Here is a 23625-nt window from a genome sequence, read left to right on the forward strand (position 1 = left end):
TGCATCTATCCATCCATGATCCCCTCTATCTATCCTTCCATCCTTCCATGCATGCATTTTTCCATCCATCTACCCATCTGTCCATCCATTTACCCTTCAGTCCATCCATCCATCATCCCCTCTATCCACCCTTCCATCATCCATGCTTCTATCTATAAATGTATCCATCATCCAATTTTTCTTTCTACCCTTCTATCCATCCACCTGTTCATGCATCCATCCATTTATCTATCCATTCAGCCATCTATCCATCCATCATCCCCTCCATCCATCCTTCGATCGTCAATGTATCAGCCATCCCCTCTATCAATCCTTCCATTCATCCATATCATTCCATCCATACATTCTTCTATCCATCCATCAACCCATCCATCCACCCACCTGTTTATCTATCATTTTACCTATTCATCCATCCATACATACATATATTTTTCCTGTCTGTCCACCCATCATCCATTCACTCAAACAAAACATCACATCAGTAGCGGAATAAATAGCTAAATAAAGGATAGAATTAAAAAAAAAAGATATAAAATCACGTTCCATCCATCCACTAAAACAGAATATCTATATTTTCAATAAATTATTCAGTTGTTCTTAAATATTTAAATTAGGTGTTTGGGATTTCAAAATAAGAAAAGCTGCAACCACATCCCAGGAATTCACAGATGTCCCTTTTGTCATTAAAGAAAAAGCCAGAGAGAGGTCGGGGGTCAGCAGTGTGCAAGTGTCAAGTGTATACTGTGGTCATTACCCAAGAGGAGCCCAGTGCAGGGCAGAAAGAGTTGTCATTTCCCAATCTTCTCACTTTTAAATAATGCATGGGAATTGTTGAAGCATGAACACACAGTCCCAGACGGTTGATATAAAAGTGTGTGCGTTTTGTGTGTGTGTGTGTGTGTATGAGGAGGAAATGCTCTTCTTGGAATAGCTCAGCACTTTGTAATAATTAAAACTGCCACTGCATGCATATTTCATGTGGCGCCAGGAATATTTAGCCATGCACCCCCCACCAGTACCTGCCAAAACACCACCTTATCTCACATTTATTAAACTGTGCGATAGCACACAAACAATACAGCAGTCACTTTTAGGTCCGTCTTGTAGAAACACATTTTTCCATGATTACTCCTATGATGCAACAGTGTGAAAACATCGCTTGCTGGTCTAATGTTATGAACAGGTGAATGTAATTTATAGAAAAAAAAGGTTGAAAATTACTTCTTAAAGCACGCTATGCTAAAACTAGCAGAACATATAGATGACGATTCACTTTAAAGGCCAACATAATTTTCCATGAGAACTTAGCATTTAAAAGGGATTTGTCTTGCTCTTTTGAAATAAGTATTTGACATACCAGCTTATCAGAACCATTTATTGAAACCTCTGAAAATTCATTTAGAAATAGGGCTGCAACCACTAATCAACGAAGCCTATAATAAAAGCGGACAACAAATCTCATTATCTAGAAGGCATATGTGCCCTGCATGTGAAGCCACTTTAAAAACAACACATTTTTATATCTAAATAAATATAAACGTACACTATAAAAAAATGGATATGTTAATCTAGATAATCAATTACTAATTTAAATCTTAATTGTCAGATACAACTCAAACAAGATCAGACTTTTCTTAAAAAAAAAAAAAAAAAAAGATTTCAGCTCTAGCTATATTTACAGTAAGTGCAGAATCTGGGTATTTGAAGTGCTAATTTTTGGTGGTAATTTTCAACACATGCCTCACTCTATATAAAAAATGGCAACAAGTAATCCATAGGTACATGAATTGGGACACACCTAGTACTTTTTCTCCTTCTCCATAGGGCACTGGACAAGATGTGGATGTATTTTTGCTGCAATAACCTTGAATAACATACTAAGCGGACTTCTGGGAATAAAATATGCAGCAAAAGGTTCAATACGGCTCTTTTAAATCCAGGCAGGTCCATTCTTCCGCTGGAGCAGCTCATTATTCCAATAGTTCATTGCGGAACATGTGGCCTTACAATGACACTAATTTCTCGAGTTACTTAAAATTCCTGCATAGCTGTGTAGGTGTGCCATGCTGTGAATGTTATTAAATGTTTAATAACGAGCAAGAGAAAGCAGTGTAAATCGGATCTCAGGTAAATGAGCTCAACAGAGAAGAACGAAGGAGAGCCGGCACACGGCTGAGCTCTATACTGCTGAACGACTCACGCTCCTGCTCCAGGACACCTGCCAGGACACGCTGAGTCCCAGGTTGAGTTGGACTATTATTCAACCTGGGACATATCCATTTGCCGGTGCAAAACCTGTCTGAAGCACAATTATTAAGCTAAACCAAGTTATTGATTTCAAATGCTGCCTCTGAAAGTTTAAGAGCAGAAACAACAAAAAGGCAGGTGTGACCTAGTGGTAAGAGCCTGTGTTTCGCAAAAACACTTGACAAAGATTCAGACAGAGATTATTTTATAAAGAGCACTTGTTACACAAGGTTTAAGCAACCCAAAGCACTGAATACTAAATACAGGTGCATCTCAAATTCGAATGTCATGGAAAAGTTAATTCAGTAATTCAACTCAAATTGTGAAACTCGTGTATTAAATGAATTCAATGCACACAGACTGAAGTAGTTTAAGTCTTTGGTTCTTTTAATTGTGATGACTTTGGCTCACATTTAACAAAAACCCACCAATTCACGATCTCAACAAATTAGAATATGATGACATGCCAAGCAGCTAATCAACTCAAAAAACCTGCAAAGGTTTCCTGAGCCTGCAAAATGGTGTCTCAGTTTGGTTCACTGGGCTACACAATCACTTTCACACAGTTGTGCACAAGACAGTCAATGACACCCTTCACAAGCAGGGTATGCCACTAACATAAAACAAACGAAATAATGCTAACAAAAACTACATCAAAATAAATAAATACATCTGAAACTATAAAAACAGAAAAAAAAGACTAAAGCCAAGTCACAGAATGAAAAAAAATATTGTTTTTTGTTCATTCATTCATTACATTTTAGTATTCCATTTAATCAATCATTTAAACCATATATATATATATATATATATATATATATATATATATATATATATATATATATATATACTTATTTCATTTGTTCATTTGTTGATTGGCTATTCATATTATATTATTTGTTGTTTAGCCTGTGTGTGCTTTCAAGGGTTAAGATTTCAAGGCTTATTTAGTCTTATGATTGTTGTTTTTAACCTCACAGGAGTTTGTTGTGAAGCAGTAATTTTCCATTGCTTTTTCTTTTGGTATAATAAAAAAAATTTGGAGCAATGAAACATTCACAACTAAGACTATTCAATAATCAGTTTTAATATCATAACTTTGTCTCCCATGTCTGCTCTTCTCTGGCTTACCTTTGTCGACTTCTTGCCTGACAGAAAACGGTTAATAGAGTTTGGGGTACCAGACATGGCTTCCTGTTAACAGGTTTTGTGTATTAGACAATTTGGCTGACTAGTTGTTCAGATACAAGATCAAATGGATATTTTATGCCAGATTCTGGAACAATATTTCTGGCATGGAGACTTGCTCTAACAGTATGTATTTGTAATGATTGTAACGATTTTTATTGAAGGTTTAGGGATTAGATCACATATTTATCCATAGATTGTTTCAAATGCAATGTGCTTGCAGAGATACCCCACCTACACGCTCTTCTGATTGGCTGTGATATTTGACTTATTTTGTCACATAGCCACATTTTGTCTGATATGGACAGATGAACTGCTTATCACTGTCAGAATATAGCTGCCTATGTAGACTGCTCTCTATATTTAGAAACAGAGGTAATGTTATATAAAAACACCCATTAGCACGATATGTCAGAAGCAAGGTGAGAAATCAAGAGGTTAGAGAAGACGAGGTGAGAATGTGAAAGACAGGGAGCTGTGGTCAGGGTCGTGCTTGTGATAGGACACAGTAAGTCACTCTGGCCTTACTCTGTCATGCAGTGTGGGTGCTTAATGAGGCCTGCGGATCGATCAGTAATTCAGTCAACGCCTGTTGAAATGAAGTGGATCAGTCAAAAGTTTCCTTTGCCCACTGCGAGGAGGAACACACGGGCATGCCAGGGGTAATTCATCTCTACCGTGAGCGTGCTAGCATGCCACAGCTTTGCCGGATGAGCATTATATATGTGGATGTGCACGTTTGATGGTCGCAATGCATGCTGTGACAGCTTTGAAAAATAGACCCGCCAAAAATAAGTACAACTTCAAACCACTTCAAAGAGAAGAGCTGCACCTCTTATGGATGAAATGGTTATCTGCTACACTAGCGGATGACTCACTGGCTCTTGAGCAGGAAATGAGATCACCCATGTTATAGCGGCTGCCTGCTTAGCCTGAAGGTCCAGCAAGTGCTGGTGTCATGACAGCAAAGGTCAGTCCATCCCTTAGAACTGGACGAGAGTCAAAATGATGAGGGAGCTTTTTGGCGCCTTATCAGTGTGGTGTTTGCCAAGCCAAACGGTGTGGAAGAAGCAGCTCTCGGTGGAAGCTTTTCAGATTTTGTTAAGCCTATAGAGTGCAGCGGTGTACGTCCACATCTGCAACGGGTTCTGGAAGCATGTTTGCCTTTCAATTTTCAAAGAAGTCTTATTGAATCAAATTAATCAAACCAATTAGCTAAGAGGTGAATTACAACATTACAAACTTAAACAAAAAAGTATTTGGATAAAAAGACAAAGGTACAAGGACTTTGTATCTAATTGCTTTAATGAGGGAAAGAACTACAATCCCAAGCCTTGCAAATGACCCAATCAAAAATAAAACAATGATATAAAAATTATGATTATGCAGCCAAGCATTTTGAGAAAAAAATAGCAGATAAAAAAAAAAAATGCTTAATATTAATTATTTGATTATAGTTCAATAATATTGCTTGCGTTCTGCAAGTGAACGGCGCAGTGTGGTGCCATCCCAGAGAGGTTCAAATCACTCTCACGAACCTTTTCCTGGACTGTGCCCAGCTGGTGGAATGACCTCCCAATCTCAATTCCAACAGCTGATTCTTTACTCATTTTAAAATAACATCTAAAGACACTAAACACTAAAAGACACTAAAACTAATACTAGCACTTACCTTTTCTTTTCTTGAAAAAAAAAAAAAAAGTGCTGTGCTAGACTAACTGAGACTTGTCATGGCACTTGTATACTGTTGTTGTTCTCTCATTGGTCTGATTGCTTCTATTGTTCTCATTTGTAAGTTGCTTTGGATAAATGCGTCTGCTAAATGATTAAAATGTTAAATGTAAAATCAATAGAAACTTTCCACTTTTTTTTTTTTTATTAAGTTTAAGCATACAGTATATATATATATATATATATATATATATATATATATATATATATATATATATAATATTGCCCTTAATAAACTTGTATAAAATTACAAAAACAGTCAAATGTCAAAAGTTTAACTGCCATGAAGCCATGATTGATAGTTTTTTGTCAGTTTTCAAAATTCTTCACTTTAAAATATGGTTTCAAAAGCAAAAATTCATATTTTGTGAAATGTGCAAGAGCAAAATAAGGCACTAATTTTGGAATCAGCTGTGCATAATTAGTATAAAAGTATTGGATTTCATTCTGTAAATAGGATGCAGGGCAGTATATAGAAACAATATATTTTACATTAGTAGCAAAATATGAATTCAACAGAAACTTAAGAGCATAGGGAGACTAAATATAAAATAATTTGCAGTACTGCATAAGAGTTTACAGGTTTTTTATGTTGATTTTCTAATAGGATTATTTACAGAATTGTGTAAAACTGAAGTCTGCGGTTTTATGTGATTATTTAAAAAATACATTTAAATAATAATGCCGGCTGATGGCTTCAACAAAAGCACAATCCATCGATTAACAACCTTTTTGTTCACAGGATGTTTTTTTTAAAGGTTTAAAAATTATTGTTACAAATCATTGAATGAATGGGATTTTTACTTCCAAAACCCAACAGTTGTGCTCTACAGCTAGTCCCGTTTTTTATCTTTAACCAAACACTTTTGACATAGAAGAGTTGGCCAGCAGCCTACCAGGAAAAGTGTATTTTTATTTTTGGACTTTGGCGCTCATGGAAAATGCTCTTCCAGTGATAAGAAAGGAAGCCACTTTCACTTTGATCAGATCTACTGTTAAGAGGCAAAAAGTGGGAATGAAGTGCTCTTGGCGATAGAGTTTCGACTTCAGATATATCGTAATCACTTGGCTGGCCTGCTGGGGTTCATAACCAACCGCTGCGCCAGATGCTTCGATTCCACGGTGAGGTATATGTAGAACCGCATGACAGACTGGGCACATCGTCTACAGAGCTTGATTTTAATGGACACCATTAGGAGGCCGTGAAATTTGGATTAATAGCAAGCTGGGATTGTGATTACCTGAAGCCCAGGGAATGAGAACAATGAGGGCGAGAGACGCAGCGTCTGGTCTGAATGATGAGGCTTTGAATCTTTTATCCTGCTCTTGAACAGATCCACAGAAAGTGAAGGTAAACAAAAGCAATATGACGGAGGAAAACAAGTCGGACACCAGGACGGTTAAAATTCCCCTCGACAGCAGATTTGAGAAATTGGCAGTTCAAAAGCTTGACTTTACTCAGGAGCTGAAGCGCGGTCAGATGCGATTACGTCCAACAGGGACCTGCGTTATTTTGGGCCATAAAACCAACATAGGACTCAAACGGTGAGCACAATCTCTGCCAGTCCACCTGAGACCAATGTCAACTGATCAGATCTGCTGCTCAGCATTTCGGTTGCAGCTGAAATTTTTATGGGTGGTATTTATGAATTAAACATCAAAACCGTCTCAATCGCGGGTCGGGTCACATCCAACGCTTTTTAAAAGGGCGGTTTGGTCTTAGCCTGCTATGGGAAATGACAAATGACCGTTTCAATAAAAAAGAACAGGTGAAATATTCAGTGTAGGAGTCTAAATGATTCAGAGGAGAAGAATCAATCAAAGGTCAGCTGTGCGGTGCGTGTTTTCCTGCACTGTCTGAGATAAAATAACTGGATCCAGACTAGCAGACACTTTTCATGACACCAAAATGAAAATGATCTTTTAGGGAGAGTGACAATATCCAGTTATAGGGCCTATGTATACAAATAAATTAAAACTGAACAAACGCATTACAATTAGGACTGCACAATTAATCGAAATTAAATCGCAAATGCAATAAATCATGATTAGGCAGCAGCTGTATCTTTTGGTTCACAGTTCTGTGATCAAATAAAATCTCCATCTGAAGGCCAGGGGGCACTCTCGTGCTGAAAATCCAAATATGCCCCGAAGAAGAAATCTAGGAAATGAAGCAGAATAAACCGCTTTCATTGATTCAAGATGACTAATAAACATACGACTATGGCTATATGGTTTATCTTTAATATTCTATATAATGAAATACTAATTGACATAGCCATTATCACTGCTTAGAATACAATTAAATATTGTGTGCCTTAATTATTGTATTGAAGAAGCCACAATCTCATAGAAGCTGAAAGCAGGTGATGGAGATTTACTACTAATCACAGAACCAGCTTTACTGACAAAATGTGCATGACAATCGTGATTAATCGCGTTCGATTAATCGTGCAGCCCTAATTACAATTAGCACTGTGAATTTAGTTCTAGTTCTTTTTCAATATCTTTTTCAATAAAGCACATTTAAAGCAGCCCCAAGACTGACCAAAATGTTGTACAGGAGCATGTGTAAAAATATAATGATAATTAAATCAAAAGTGATCTTTATGTATATTGTGCATTTTTACATTTGGGCTAATCAAGAGGCAGGACATGGTCTTATTTAATCATTAAATGTGATGTTATTTCTATCAGAATATAAAACCCGCTGAACCAAAACCTCATTTGCTGAGAGAAACTAGATCTGCTAACAAGGTGGCAGAAGACGCAACAGAAATAGCAATTACAAGTCACAAAAGACTCGAGCAATAAATGTGCTTTTTTCAGCCAAGTCTCTGATATCTAATGCACATGTGATGCTGGGGATAAATTAAGGTGTCTTTATAAAGATGAGTGCATTACTCTCTGTATTCATGAAGTCCCATAACCCCTAGAGGAACTCCTGTGTGTCATTACAGAGGGCAAACACGAGCTCCTACTAATCTCCAGCAATAAAACTTACATCATGATGTCTCTCGATGTACAGAAAGAGGCCAATAAGATGGAAAGGCTAAAGAGAGACATCAAAGAGGGAAAAGCTTTATATTGCAGAAATTATGTATTTGACCTCCCATGATTCCATTATTTACAATGACAATAATGAGCAACACAACATAAACCTAAAAACATACAGAACATCTGAAAACAAGCTGTTTACACTCAGCATGATGCTGAACAATACAACTGTACTGCATCTGTGAGCAATGGCATTGCCATGCAAAAAATACAGTACAGCAAAACAATATGTGCTGGTTAGCTGTGAATTCACTGGAGGAAAAAAAGATGTGTTCAACAGTACAATCTTTGTTGACATTGTGATTGACAAGAATATCAATAGAGTACAGAATATCTGTACGACAATTTAAAATAAGGTTCTTATTATTAATAATAATGAACAATAATTTTATGGGACATATTAATCTTAGTTAATGTTAATGTATAATTTATACATCTACTAACACGTTTTTAATATTTAATATTAATGAACTATGAACAAACATTCATTAATAATTAGGGGTGTAACGGTATGTGTATTCGTACCGGACCGTTTCGGTACTGGGCTTTTGGTACGGTGCACGTGTGTACCGAATGACCGAATGCAATATTTTGTGTGCGGAACATAGGTACATTTTTCCACACAAACATATTAAGTGACTTAGATCATCTATTTAATAAATGTTAAAAATAGATTGTTGTTGTTGTTGTTTTTTTTAAATAGATTATTAAGTAAATGTAATTAAAATCTTTTTTTAACATTGTTCATTTTTTTTAAATGTAAGCACAATGTAAAGTGCTGCCAATAAATAAATACTAGTAATATAATATCCAACTCGATAGACAGACAGACAGATAGAATAGTTTTGTTAAGAATTGCAGTGTCCTTCACAACGGTTCACTCAAAAAAACATTTAATGCAATCTACAGACATTCATTCATGATAAAGAACTCCTGAAAATAAGTAATAGTTCATTCTTCACCAAAACACAGTCTGAAGATACTGAAGTACATCTATTCTCACTCTCTGGAGCTCAAATAACAGCCTGCTGTGGGTTCTACTGCATTATAGACTGCATCTTTTTCACAAGAAAGAGAAAAAGCCATTCCTCGGGCATGTCCTTGACTCAAATGATAACTAGTTTAATGGATTAGTCAGAAAGGTTTTGTTTCCAGATAATGAAGTTCAATAAATCCAGCCCTCTCAGCTTCTGTCTAGACTATATACATATACACATATAAAGAAATGAATAGTAGTTTTCAAAAACATAATTATCAATGTCTGAAACCATCTACTTATGTCAACACTCCAGTGTCCTCCTGAAAGCTGACGAAATTAATGCATTTACCGCCTTTTTTCTTTAAGGAAAACAATCTTCATGACTTATTCTTAATTTCAGTAAGGCTTTAAAAGAATCCTTCATAGAGATAATAAACTATTTTTCCGAACATGAAACACTTCACTAAAATTAAAGTAGTTTCAAAACTAAGTGAATCAATTGATATGCTTTCCACGTACGAACCTGGGAGTTTGAAATGATCATTCTAGGGCCCTGAATACCAAAGTCTTTTACTTTGAGACACCTCTTCTCCATAATTAAGTCAATTAGCGCTCACATTAGAGGAAGAAACTGAACTCTAAAGGAGAGTATAGACATTCTACATGTGCAATTTGGGGCCAGCAAGATTTCCCTGGACAAAGAGGGGAGACCCAATGCAATATAAGTTATATATTATTCAGGCCATAGGCTGCAGCACAAATCATAAAAGAAGAGTTGCTTAAACTAAATGTTGTCTTTGTGCTGGGATCTGTATTACGCCGAGCTCATTAAATTGCTAATCTAAATGAATTAGCCACTGCATGAGAGAAATGGCAACAGTATACTCGACTCCAATGATACAAACGTTAGTTGGAGGAAAACCGCAGTAGAACCGCACGATGAAGCCTCGGAAGACTTTAAATAGCACCAATGTTGGCATCTGCGACTCTAAAAGGGTGACAACAAAAGTTATTTGTGGTTTAACGGCATTGCCAAGTTGGATCAATATCATCCTGATGGATTAATCAAATTTCATAATTCATCAGATGGCTCCCTGACGTAGCTCTGCAATTTTCGATTTTCAGTTGTAAATCGCTCATTTTCTAAAGATCAAAGGGGAAATTAGCAGGAACACAATCTTGGGGCTTAAAACATGTTCAGAAATCACAAGACAGATGTTTGATTAACTGAGTCAAGCCAAATGGATGCTGCGCATCACAAACATTAACTCCACATGCCAGACTGTCTTAGAACTCACTATAAATCCAGATAATAGTCTGAAGTCCTGACATGTTTGATCGACTTGAATGAAAAACCATACGGCAAGAACGTTTCATCTTTGCAAAGTTATAAGTGCCATGATATGGAGGCAATGTGTGACAAGAGAGAAACTGCCATCAACTACTTTTTTTAATTTTTATTGTATATGATTAAAAGGCCACGGCTGTGGAAATGGGATTTTATACAGATCACTCTTTTCTAAATGACTGAGCTAAATAAGGCAAAATAGGCAGATAAATGATATAAAAAGAATTCAATAACAGTATTCAACACGCATACAGGACCAATTCAAAGTACTGACAAGCTTGGAAAATATATAAATACAAAATCTTAATAAAATGGCATTTCTGATCACTGAACTCTTGTTATTTGGAGAAACTTATTTTATTGTATTTTAAAACATTTATTGCATGATGGTAACGCTAGTATTTGGGACAGCAGATGTACAAATAATAATAATAAAAAGTAAAAAGATTGAATTTAAAAATATAACTTGAGCACTAATCAAGTTCTAATTAATACACTAGAACTCCATTACATTATCAGCTTATTAGAGGGGGAAATATATTTATTAGACAAGAACAACTACTTTAAAACATTTCTACATTTTTTTTATAGACAAAAAAAAACCCAACTGAAAAAAATGACCCACATTTCTAAGATGTCAAGAATACTTTAAATCATCTTAAGTTGGTAAAACTTGAAATTCACTCCTAAAAAGAGCTGCACGAGACTTGTAAGACCTTGTGCAAACAATGAAATGCAAATGCTCTTTCAATCAATACAGCAAACACAATGTGTGCACAAGACAACGATATATGAAACGCTCGTTCACATTTATCCCCAGCAATGATTTTCTACAAGGGAAGTTAAACGCAGCCGTGGGCACAAATTAGTTACACTGCAAAGCGACTTCCAGCACACTAATTGCAGGGCCAGTCCCGCTGGAGCAATCCGGGGTTAAGTGCTTTACTCGCGGGTACAGTTATTCCACAATGACTACTGCAGTCGCACTGTAGACTCTGCTGATGACATACTTGACCATTAAGACACAACCACCTCTATACATTTACCAGTCGAGCATAATGCCAGGTTTTACTGTGATGATATTTGCTGACCTCTTTCATTAAGATTAAATGACACTTCTCCATATCAAGTGAATCAATGAGCTTTACCATGGTAAAACATCAGTCAGCCTCTCGTGGATTTTTATTCTGAATATTATAGGTAGTAATTTAAAGTTGTATGTAACATTGCTATGATGAATTTGTTTCTTACAAACATGCAGCTTTTCACTTCACCAGACGTTAACTGATGGACAGGAGCAATGTGGATTACTGTGATGTTTTTATCAGCTGTTCTGACGGCACCCATTCACTGCAGACGATCCATTGGTGAGCAAGTGGAGCAATGCTACATTTCTTCAAATCTGTTCAGTGAATACATTTTCATTTTTAAGCAAATATTCCTTTAATATAAATTATTTAATGCACTGTTTAATGGAACAGACATGTGCAGTAACCAGAATTATTAGACAACCCGAATGCATTTTCAACCTTTAAAAAAAGTTCTATTGCATATAATTGCAAAAGCATGTTTCCCCGCATATAAATAATCTGAAAGTAAACTGGAGAGCGAGACGTCTGCTAAAGTTAAAGACCAAGAATTAAAAACATTGTGGTATTACTTTTACATCTGCTCCGAGGCTGAACTTGAAAAATGACTCCCTGCCAGTATCAAATGTTCAGTATGTTCAACAGTCAAGCTTCCACTATTCTCACTGAGCTGTTGCCAAGCTAAAAGAGACCACTTTTTCATTACCGTCTGTTTGAACAGACACCAAAGTCCAGACCGTGTGGTTCAGGGTATGGTTGAAAAAGGAAAAGGTGGGGGAGAAATGCTGTCTTGCTTTCGAACACCGCATATAATCATGACAACTAGAACACTTAAGCTTTGAAAAGGTTCCACGTAAGGGCAAACGTCAATACATCAACAAATAGCTGGACATCCAAGTAATCATCTCCGGCTCAGGAGAGCATCTGGCGGACTGCGGTCAACCCCTTCCTGAATAGACTTCTGATCACTGTTAGTCTGTATTAAACATGTTTTCCATATGCGTAAGTCTCACCCAAACACACCTCCATTTAAACTGAGAAAACACCAGGCGTCAAACTCACTCTGCAGAAGATACAGTCAAATTAACATGGATCGCTTACATGATATCCTTCTCATCCTTAAAAACCATTACGGTTCAAGAAACAAACCATCATATATTATTTCCCATTCATTCAACATGCATCAATGTCTCAATGCTAAATAGTTACATTACTAAAATTAAACTTTTTTTTTTTTTTTTGCATATTGTTGGGTTTGTGTAATCTTAATACATTTCATAGTTTACTTGTACAATAAACAATTTTGGCACAGTGCTGGGTTGCACCTTAAACTCTGTGTTCTGAAGCATAACCGGTTGAAAGTCACTGATTTAGAGCACTGGCAAGCGTTCACAACCTTCGGTATCAGATAACAGTGATGATAAGCAGGAAAGTGAGCAGCTCTGGACGGCATTGGGATTAAATATCCCTTCTGCTATCCCATAAAAGACCTTGATAATAGAACTGCTTAGTTTTGCCATCTCCACGAGTCGGTGCTGGGCGGCTGACTCAGCATCAGGACAACAGCGGACCACAGCGGAAACAAGTCGCTCTTTGTTCCTGTTTGTTGGTACAAGACTGCTGAGGCGTCTGAATCTGATGGTTCATTTGTCATTTCTCCTGTCATGTTGCTTTGGTTCTAGCATTCACACCTACAAACTGAATTCTTTTAAATATAGAGCATCATATGATGAATAGTTTCACACCAGAACACAGAATTAGCACAAGGTGTTTTCTTGCAAAGTCTGTCAAGAACATGTCCAGGTTATATTTCACACCAAATTCTAAAAAAAAAAAAACTACATCCTTCCATCCATCTACAGTTATACAATTAAAAAGTTCTCCAAAAACCGATGAAAAAAATTAATAATCTACCTTCTTTTGAACTTCAAAGGTACACAAAACCAGACTAAATGAATTCCCAAATCATAAATCAAAGACTCCATAGAACTTTGCAGAGATTATTACTGACAAAAATATTTATTTTGGTCAGTTCCTCATACAAAGTTTAATGACTTTTCAGATGATGTGAAAAACTGAAAAATTGTCATGTAATTTTCAGGATTTTTGAAGAATATTTACCCCCTCCAAAAAAATCCATATTACAATGCAATGTAATGCATTTTTTAACTGTACATTATTAATTCATGGTAAAGTATTAATGGTAATATTTGTTTAATTGTAATAAAAGAAACAAAAACTGCATTGCAGTGTTTTGGGGAATTAAATGAGGAATAAATGAGAATATTCATTGAAAATAAAAAACTTTTTTGAAAAGTTGGAAAATGTGTTAATTGTCATGAAAATGTCACCATGCAAAAATAAAAACAAACAAACAAACAAAAAACTACCTGATTTAATGAGCTGGATTATTCTGGAATACTCCTTTCCTTGCCATCCTCTCACTGTTGTTGTTTTTGCATTCAGTTTAATTCAAGGACAAAGGGACAAGATTTATCAATTGGCAAGCATTAGCTTGAAGAGTCCGAATTTAAGAATAACTCGCAGCACACACAAAATTGATGATGCTCCTTGGATCAATTTTCTTTTCAGATTAAATTGTCAGCTGAGCCCAGAATCAGTAAATGCCATTAAACCCGATAAAAGGAGGAGAAAAACACTACTAATGGCTTTTTTGACAGCATCAAAGATAAAACTAATCACTTGGGGGATAAGGCTAATTTAAGAAGGCTTTTCTTTAAATGAGTGTTTGTTGTTGGGCAAAACAGATGGAAGGTAGATGAAATGCTTAACAAGCTCTTAGGAGCTGAAAGCTTGAGTTTTGTGCTCACTCACCTCGCGTTCACAAGCAAGAAATATAACACAGGCAGACAGGAGCGCACCCATCTCATCCCGAGGTGTTTATTGCACCTAACAGCCACCTTCTCATCTCTCAAGGATGCAATCATTCTTTGCGTTTCTTTTCCCTTGAGCTGTTATACTGTACGTTTCTACACAGTCTGTCAGATTATCAGAGAGACATATGACACCTTGTGGCAGGATGAGGAAGTGCAGGACACTAATTCGACAATCAGAGGACAGGGTTTTGGTGCTATTACAGTTTTTTGTTTTTGTTTCTTGCTAAATAAATACATTTTAAATTGGATAATAACTAGGAATACATATTTTCGTTAACTTTCCCAAGGCTGGATTTCACACACACTCACACACACAAAAAAAACTGATATAGTTGCACAAACCTTGACCTATGACCAGTACTTATTGTAGCAAACTCAGACTAGTCAAAAAACCCTTCAGATCAACTATATATTCGATAGTTGCTAATTAAAATTAAGCGCATGTGGAAGCATTCCTCTACTGCCATCCGATGACTTATCCGCAATCTAACGAGTCCACGCTGGCAAAGCTGCAAGAACCAACTTGCTTATCGCACCAGGGGTGGTAATGCCAGCTCTCAGCCATTCACAGCATTACGGCTCAATCTGGCAACGTGGCCACATGATAGGTTTTAACAAGTCACTCCTCCACAACAACCTCTTTTGAGGCCCAGCTAAAAGCCTTTCTGAAGCAGAGATGTGAGATGAATGTGATAAAACACGTTCCCAGCTGCTGCACGGATGTGCTTTCTGACCCTAGCGGCCCCTGAGCCTTCCCAGCATCCCTCTCCATCTGCCGGGCGGCCACAGGAGAGGACTGACCTGACTGGTGCTGCAGTTAGAGAGGAGGCGGTGAGGGAGAGCAACCAGAGGGCACCGCTCTGATGCTGGGAGAAGTTCTGCGGTGTTACAGTCAATCCCAGCTTCACTCCCAGCAGAGGGACTATATTTGTATGATGTACAATTCTAATACCCCCAAATCAATGCGAGATGTATTGCTCTCTTGGCCTATTTTCACCAAGCACAAAACTATGAAAAAAAAACAAAAAAAACTCAAATACTAAAATATAAAAAGACCTATGACTTTTTTCAAGCTTACAAAACAGAAACTGCACTTAAAAGGATTCATTTCTAATCTGAGAAATAATTTCTCGCAGATCAGTGTGTATGCAACAAAATTGTACATGAATTTTTACGATTTTATTAATTACTATGATTTTCCCAGGCCTAGAAATCATACTTTAGAAAATGTTCAAGGACCAGGGGGACCATATAGGGTATCACGGAAGATTACTTGTTAAAGTCAAAAGGATGTTTTTCTGAATTTGAGTCATTCAAAATCCAAATCACTTGAATCCAATCAGGAATAGCTAAACCTTGGTTGGAAAAATCCCAAACCTTATGTTAGTAGTTTAACATATAGTACAATATGATTTATAGCTCAGAAACTGAACTGAACTGAAATTTGAGCTCCAAAATAATAAAAAGATAATAAATATTTTTACAGAGTATTTGGTTTGCATTTAAGCTTCATAAATAAGTAACTTCTCATAATTCTGTATTGATGACCTCATGTCAAGAATTCATTTTCAGTAAAACATTTTTTATTTATTTTTTTAATTTAGTAAAAATATTTTTTACATTAATATTTTCCCCTTAAAATATTATTGGGAAAATAATATCTTAAGTGAAAAATATTAATGTTAAAATTATTTTACATATCTTAATATAATCTTATCTTTCGGTTTACAACACCGCAACGATGTAGTAATAATCTTAAATAAAAAAAAATTACAAATATTCAAAGAATTTCACATTATTTTCACATGCAAGTTTCAAATTCTGATTAAAGATTGTTTATTAGATATAATTTTCTTCTGTGGAATAACATGCACATATTAGTTGATCACCAGCAGACTAGTAATATACATGTTCTTTTAACAAATATTACAATTATTTTGAATTTGCATTCATTAAGTTCCAAAAGTAAACAAAAAAACCTATTCAGATCAAATAAGCACATTTAAACAGCCTCAATAAGCGAACATGTCTTCAGTCGCTCAGTTATCTCATACCACACAATTCTACTCTAACCGATCTCTTAGAGTCAGTGTTTTGAGTGGAATAGAATCTACAGAATGGCCATGAACTGGAGACACAATCACACTGTCCCACGTGAAAACTCCTGTCACAGGCAGAGCTGTTAGCAGAAGTGTAACACAACGCAGTCAAAGTACAGCTTGTTCCATCACCTGCAAAGTCTAGCCTAAAAGCTCTGTTTGTGTTCTGCATGTACTCACTGCTGCAGTGCTTGTCCACTCCATCACCCTGAGAAGCGCTTAACCCCGCCTCCTCTCCCACAGGTCTCCTGGTCGCCACAGCGCTCGGAGTGACGGCCGGCTGCGCTGTGGTCAGAGAGCCTGCGAGAATAAGAAAACAGAAGTTACTGCAGAGACAAGGACTGAACTGAAGGAATATCTGACACATCAGACAATATGCTAGCTAAGAAGGATAGAAAACCAACCTGCAGCTTTTTATTTTTATTATTTTTATTAATTAAATTATTACATTTTATATTTGGCAAGATTTGTCTTTATAGTATCAGACTACTTTTTTCTCAGACAGTACAAATGACTCCTTACACATGAAAATATATGGCCTCTTCAGAGGAGGTTTCAGAAAGATGGTCGCTCACAGGGGGATCATCATCATCATATTCTACAAAATCATCATCTTGGCTGCCAAATGCTAAAATGAAAAAATCCCAGAGGCTCACACTGAAGAAGGGATTCAAGCCAGGACTAGAAAACCATAAAGACTTGGTAGTGGGCTTTATCACACAGTTGAGAACTTCTTAAAGATCCCATTAAATCAGGTTTTTTCGGCTGTTAGAGCAAGTCTGTTGTTATGCTAGGACTCGTAAAGCAAGACTAAATTCACTTCAGCTAATAATGTTATGGCCAGAACGGAGATATTGATGTTGATGACTCATCCTGCACTCACTCATTTTGTCCAATCAAACGCACTCTAGATGAATCATTTCCCTGCCCTTGATGTCACCTAGTTGCCAACTAGCAACATTAAATAGTAAATCATGCTGGAAAAAAGCAAAGAAAGGAAACAAGGTACAAGCCTAATTATAATTCTCTGTTTTACCTGAAAAAAAAAAAAGTCCTCATCGAGCCATTTCATGGTGGTCTTTCATTCACATGCCGCCCTGCTTCAAACTTACACACCACACAATACCAATAGCCATAACTTCTCCACTGCACCATATAAAATATTCAGCAGCACTTCTCTGGAGCAGGTCATTTTTTACCCCACCGTATTCGTCCAACTGAACCAGCGCAAAATGAAAAGGTACCGAGGGGTGGCCCAGAAGGGGGCCATGCGAGATTTTCATTAAGGCAGACGCAAAATGAACAAATTACAGGAAATTATTGCGGGAGAAAAGCCCCCTGGTGATTTAAGGGTGGTGGAGGGACTGGTCGTCCTGGATTTTTTTTTATTCTTTTGTGTTTAAAAGTAAACTGAGAAACATTATGTGCCTTTGTGGATTAAACCCCTAATACTAAATGTTAGTGCTAATGGGTGTTGGCATGCATGTTAAAATTTAGGGCTGAATCCCCATTTGTATACTATTTTAAATGATACCCATATGTCTCTAAAGGTTTTTATATTATTTATATACATGTATTTCCTTATTTGCATACATAGACATAAATATTTCTAAACATACAGTAAGGCCCAATCCCAATTCTAAGGGGAGGGGAAGGGCCAGATAGCCCTTCAAACAAAGATTTTTCGGGACCACATTTCAAACGAAGGGGTATGAATTATCTCTGCATCATGACTGCTACAGCGAACAAAAAGACACATAAATGTAAGCTTTTTTGTTGCCATAAATAAAGATTTTAACCAAAAAGTAATCATTTGTTTTATGTTACATTCAATTGTGAGTTCATATTAACAGTCATGTTACTCAAAGAAATGCCTGCAAAAAATCGCTAATATTTGCTAACGTCATATCATTACAGACTGCATGATACACAGCATATGTCTGATCAGGGCCATAACTGCCGTAATCCCCCCAATAATTAGAAATCGCTAAACATTTTCTCAAATATTGCCTATTCAAGAGAGAGAGAGAGAGAGAGAGAGAGAGAGAGAGAGAGAGAGAAAATGGAAGTTGCGTGTATCCACGTCTGTGCGTTTATCTTTTTAGACTGAGTTTACTTAAAAACAGTGATTGTATCCTCTCGTCGCTGGATAATATAATGTAGCGATTCAGTATTTAAACTGTATTTAATAAAAGTCACGTGGCAGTGTTGACAAGTTTATTTTCTCCTGGATGTGTGAGCTGCACGATTTCCGATGTGTGTGTGTGTGTGTGTGAGTAAGCAGCTCATTAATAAAGAACGATAATTAAAGGCTCTAATGCACACCAGCACACCAGTATATGTGTGTACTGTAAGAGCTAGACGACGAATGATGACGTGTGACGTCATGGTAGTGGTGTCCCAATCCTTAGGGGAATATTTTCTCCCCTACCCCTTGACACTCTGTTTCAAGGGACAAGGGGAAGAGGTAGGTGGAGGGGTAGGGGAAGGGGTATAAAATAGAATTGGGATTGGGCCTAAATGTATTTATCTATACCACAACAAATATCATTATAATTAACCTTTAATTCTCTGTGTGTATATAACATGACGATAGTGTTTCTCAAAAGAAATGGCAAAATGCTCATGAAATGACTCTCAGAGCTGTTCTAGAGATCATGTCCAGGAGTGGTCATCTATCACATTTACATCACGGAAATCGTAGGGCCCTATTAATCCAAACAGTTGGTTACATATGTACAATACTGATAACTCTTTCTGTGTTTCAAATTCCCTATAAAGTGAATGCCACAGAGCACTACATAGGGAATAAGGAGAGATTTCAGAACAAACTAATGGTGCTTTTCCACTGCGTGGTACGACTCAGCTCGGTACGGCATGGCTCGGCTCGACTCTGTTCGCTTTGTTTTTCCACTGCAGTTTAGTACTGCTTTAGAGTGGGTGGAATTATACACACGTCGTTAATTTTGTGCCACCTCTATTGCCCTGACTCGTGAAAAACTTTTTCATTCTGCGTCGCCCCATCAGGCAGTGACGATTCTCTCTTGCTTATCTGTGATCAGCAGAGTTTACACGTCACGTTTTGGTACACAGCGTCAGTCTAGCTCAAAGAAAACCCCGGGCTAAGGACAGCCTGAAGTGCTGTGTCACCTCTCTTCCTGCAGGACTCCTTGATCTCCTCACACATGCGGTCAAACTCAGGGTCCAGTTCAGAGGCGATCATGGCGTGCGCAGTATCCTTCATACTGCAGGCCCTGTGGCGGATGATTTTATCTGTGGAAGCACAAAGGAAGGCCACAGTCAATGAAAAATTCATTTGGGTAGCTGAAGGAGGAGCCACATTCTTGAAGACTGAAAATAGGATCTCTGGGTATTAGGGTTGCAATTAATCAGAAAAATAATGAAAGTCACATTTACAGCTACCACAATTAGATAATAATGAAAAAAAAAATTACAAGTTACAACAAGACCAAACTCATACCCACCTATTATAATCAACAAGGTGTAGACACTGCATAAATAAGTTTTGTAATTATTCCAAATTCGAATAGCAGTTGTTTTAAAGTATATTCTATTTATGGGAAAGAATGATTGGGATTGCATTATCAATGGCAAATTATATTAGATATTTTCGTATATAAGTAATCTATATAATATGTTAAAAGTAATTAATTATTTCACTAGTTACTTGATAAAAGTGTCCAATGCATTACCACAACACTGTCAGTGACCACCAATAGGAGCAAAGAAGTTTATGCACATAATGAACCTAAATGGCAATGTTACGGAGTACCAAAAAAAAAAAAAAAAAAAAAAAACTTTAATTATATAAATAAAAATTATGGAATGAACAAGAACATGAAAAGAGGCGCAACAAATCAAAATCAAATTTGGTGATGTAAATCAAGCAACGGCTCACTGTAATCGATTAAAGATTCACTGAGGAAACTTAAGCATCGGCTTTTTCATGCGAGCATCTGAACACACTTCTGAAGCGCTCCGCAGGAAGTCAATCGAAGCATCTCTGTTTACAAAAACACACTGGTGTGAGAACAGGGATTACGGTGTTTTCTCAAAGATCTCAGAGCTACCATTTGTATTCTAGCCTTATTTTTTCTCTCTCTATCATTAATCAAGCCACTTTCATACATGTAGGGAGGAAAAATGTGTGTGTGAGAAAAGAGAGCACGTTACTGGGTAGTCCTCATTACTCTAGGACGGGCTGGAGGTCAGGATCTGGCAAAGTTCGCCTCTTAATTGGAAGATGGGCCTAATTAAGCCATCTAGAGCGAGTGAGAGGACACTCTTTACTCCAGTCAAGGATATAATGGCAGGCAGAGAGGAAGAGAGTGTAAATACACTTGTTTTGACTTTCAAAGCACTGCACACAGATCTAAGGCTGCTGGTGCCAAAACTGACAATTGAACAAACGGTCCCAGGAGAAATTAAATCAGTGGTGCTCAGTCCAGATCTTTGAGATTAACCTTCACACTGAATTTGAACACTGTTTGCAATAGAATACCAATTTACTCCTTATTGGGTCCTGCACAGTATATACTCCAAATTATCATGAACTAGTGTTGTCACGGTACCAAAATTTCAGTATTTGGTACCAATACCAGTGAAAATTCACGGTTCTCAGTACCAATTTCGGTAGCAAAGCAAAACGAACAAATTGCTAATTAAGAAAACAAAAAAGACAACGCAATTCTTTATACTTATTTACAATTGTGTTTAAAGTTCTTCTACAAGTAATATAATTATGAGAAATAGTAAACAAGTTCCTCCAAAATTTTATTTGTCTTTTAATTAATTAAATATAAACACATTAAATTTTTTTGTAAATAAAGGGTCTTTTGACAACACTATCATGAACTATAAAAAAAAATATATAAGCATATTTTATTTCAGGTAACAAAAATTTGCAGCAATAAATATCTACACCATTTACATAGTTTTTACTACATACTTAAAAATATATACAGTACTTCTCCATCCCCAGCAAAGTACATAGTTCTAATTTGAAGGATGTGGATTGGGATGCAGACTAGAAAGTTGAAGCAGCTGGTTTAGAACAGGGCTGGAAGGAAACTCAGCAGGGAGGCTGATGTCCAGGGGCAGGATTAGGCAGCTCGGAATTAAATCATCGGAATTAGAAGAACCTTAAAACTCGCACGCTAAGATGTGATTTTGAAACTTCAGCTGGGGTATGATTTCAAAGCACACATTTTCTAGGAATCTGACTTTCAAACGACCGCTGAGAGACCCTCTTGAATGAAAGGAGGTTTCCCAACTCCGCACTGGATCCGCACAGCACTTTAAAGAAAGAAGTGAAACTCACAAAAAAAAAAAACACAACAACGAACAAATGACCAAACAAAATGATTACCTATATAATGAGGGAAAGGACACCTTCGATTTTTAAGAGCAACGTTCATGCTTGAATTGTGAGAGTAAAGCTTAACAAATGGAATTTTGACAGCTCTTAAATCCCATATTCCCCTGCTCTAACTGGACTAGAAGCCTCTTTCTGTTTCCTTATTAAAGTAGCTAATTGCGTTTTGTCTCATTCCTTCAGTGGCTCCTCTGTGGATGCTGCATTTAAACAAATGACCCACGTTCTCCCAGCAAATGGGCTACTATGATTTATTCATAGGCACCAACTGCATTTAGCCAACAACCTTCACTGGCTGACCAATTAATCCAGACGACTGGGAGTTAAGTCCTGACAAAAAAGTGTTGTTCAGAAGTAGCCAGCTAGCAGACTTCAATTATATAATCTAAAGTTGTCTTATCTCACTTCGCCCACAAACAATTATGTGGAAAATCACATGACCGTTTGCACAGATTGTTAGTATGTTGTTTTAAATAACGCATGCTTTATGCACGAGTTATACAGGTTCACATCTTCAAAAGCTCTTTGCCTCACTTGATGGTGTTTCTCAAACTATTAGGGTCAGTAAAGATGCAAAATTAAGGGGCCAAATAAATATTGCACTGAAAACCCACCGTCAACTTACATAAATTCACCTTAGCATTTAAGGCACTGTTTCCATGGCTCGTTTAATTCTGGTTAAGTTTATATTCAGTAAACTATTTACATGTATGGCACATCCATAAACACCAATAAATATCTCACAGAATTTTCTACACTACAAAGTGTCCCAACTGACCGACCATATGGCCAGAGAATAGCAAGAAAGTCCATTAAAGCGATGAATGGGTTTTATGGAGACTGCTCATTATGGTGCCATTTTTCCTCTGTGGAGAGATCAGCGACAATGATTTCCTGTGCCTTTTGAATAAGGAAAGGCCAATGGGTTAATATCCAGCTGCATTTACTGTCCTCAAATTCTCATATATCTCAGTGAAGGACTGACAAGTCTGGCTGATTAATCACTGATTTAGCGTCCTCCACACTTCAAGTACCGCGGTCGCTGCTGCTGTTTTTGGTTGGTATCACGGTTTCTGAAACTCTACACGAAGTACTAGAGATGTGCACAACTAACTGACTAGTTCTGGTCAACAAGTCAAAACACTTTTTGAATGTCTGAAATGGATTTTTCTTTTATACCTATATAATTTGTTATACATTTATGTATACATCATTTTTGTGTCTGTCTCTACTGAACCTACTGTTTTTTTAATACAAGGTCAACATAAGATAAACAAACATCACATGACTTAAATATTCTAACTCGGCACCAACATTCACTGAAGTGTGACGTTCTTTTGCTGCTTTTTACTGTCTGTGTGAATATCCCATAACAAGTGATGTACTGTTATTTATCCAGCTGCTGTGTATTGTGTATTTACCTCCCGGATCCTTGTCTGGATTGTACTCTAACGCATTGCTGCAAATGAGGTCAATGTCCACTAGAAAATCCTTGGCCACCATGTATTTGTGAGTGTCGATCTTCATCATGATGGTGGACAAGTCCATAGGCTGTTTGATAACCTCGAGGTAGTCTGAAACCTAAATCAGAAAAAT

General features: G+C 36.9%; 1 protein-coding gene across 2 annotated transcripts in view; it reads right to left on the bottom strand.

Annotated features, from left to right (window-relative positions):
* atad2b (ATPase family AAA domain containing 2B) overlaps window positions 1-23625 on the bottom strand; it is an 82114-nt gene that overhangs the window by 21250 nt on the left and 37239 nt on the right. For both annotated transcript variants that reach the window (XM_052587111.1, XM_052587110.1), the window contains exons 22-24: window positions 23451-23610; window positions 19785-19907; window positions 16815-16934 (exon numbers count right to left, since the gene is read on the bottom strand). In XM_052587111.1, the coding sequence (XP_052443071.1) occupies window positions 16815-16934; window positions 19785-19907; window positions 23451-23610 (403 nt within the window). The remainder of the gene's footprint in view (window positions 1-16814; window positions 16935-19784; window positions 19908-23450; window positions 23611-23625) is intronic.

The sequence above is a fragment of the Carassius gibelio genome, chromosome B20 (genome assembly GCF_023724105.1).
Source record: "Carassius gibelio isolate Cgi1373 ecotype wild population from Czech Republic chromosome B20, carGib1.2-hapl.c, whole genome shotgun sequence".
NCBI classification, from domain to species: Eukaryota; Metazoa; Chordata; class Actinopteri; order Cypriniformes; family Cyprinidae; genus Carassius; species Carassius gibelio.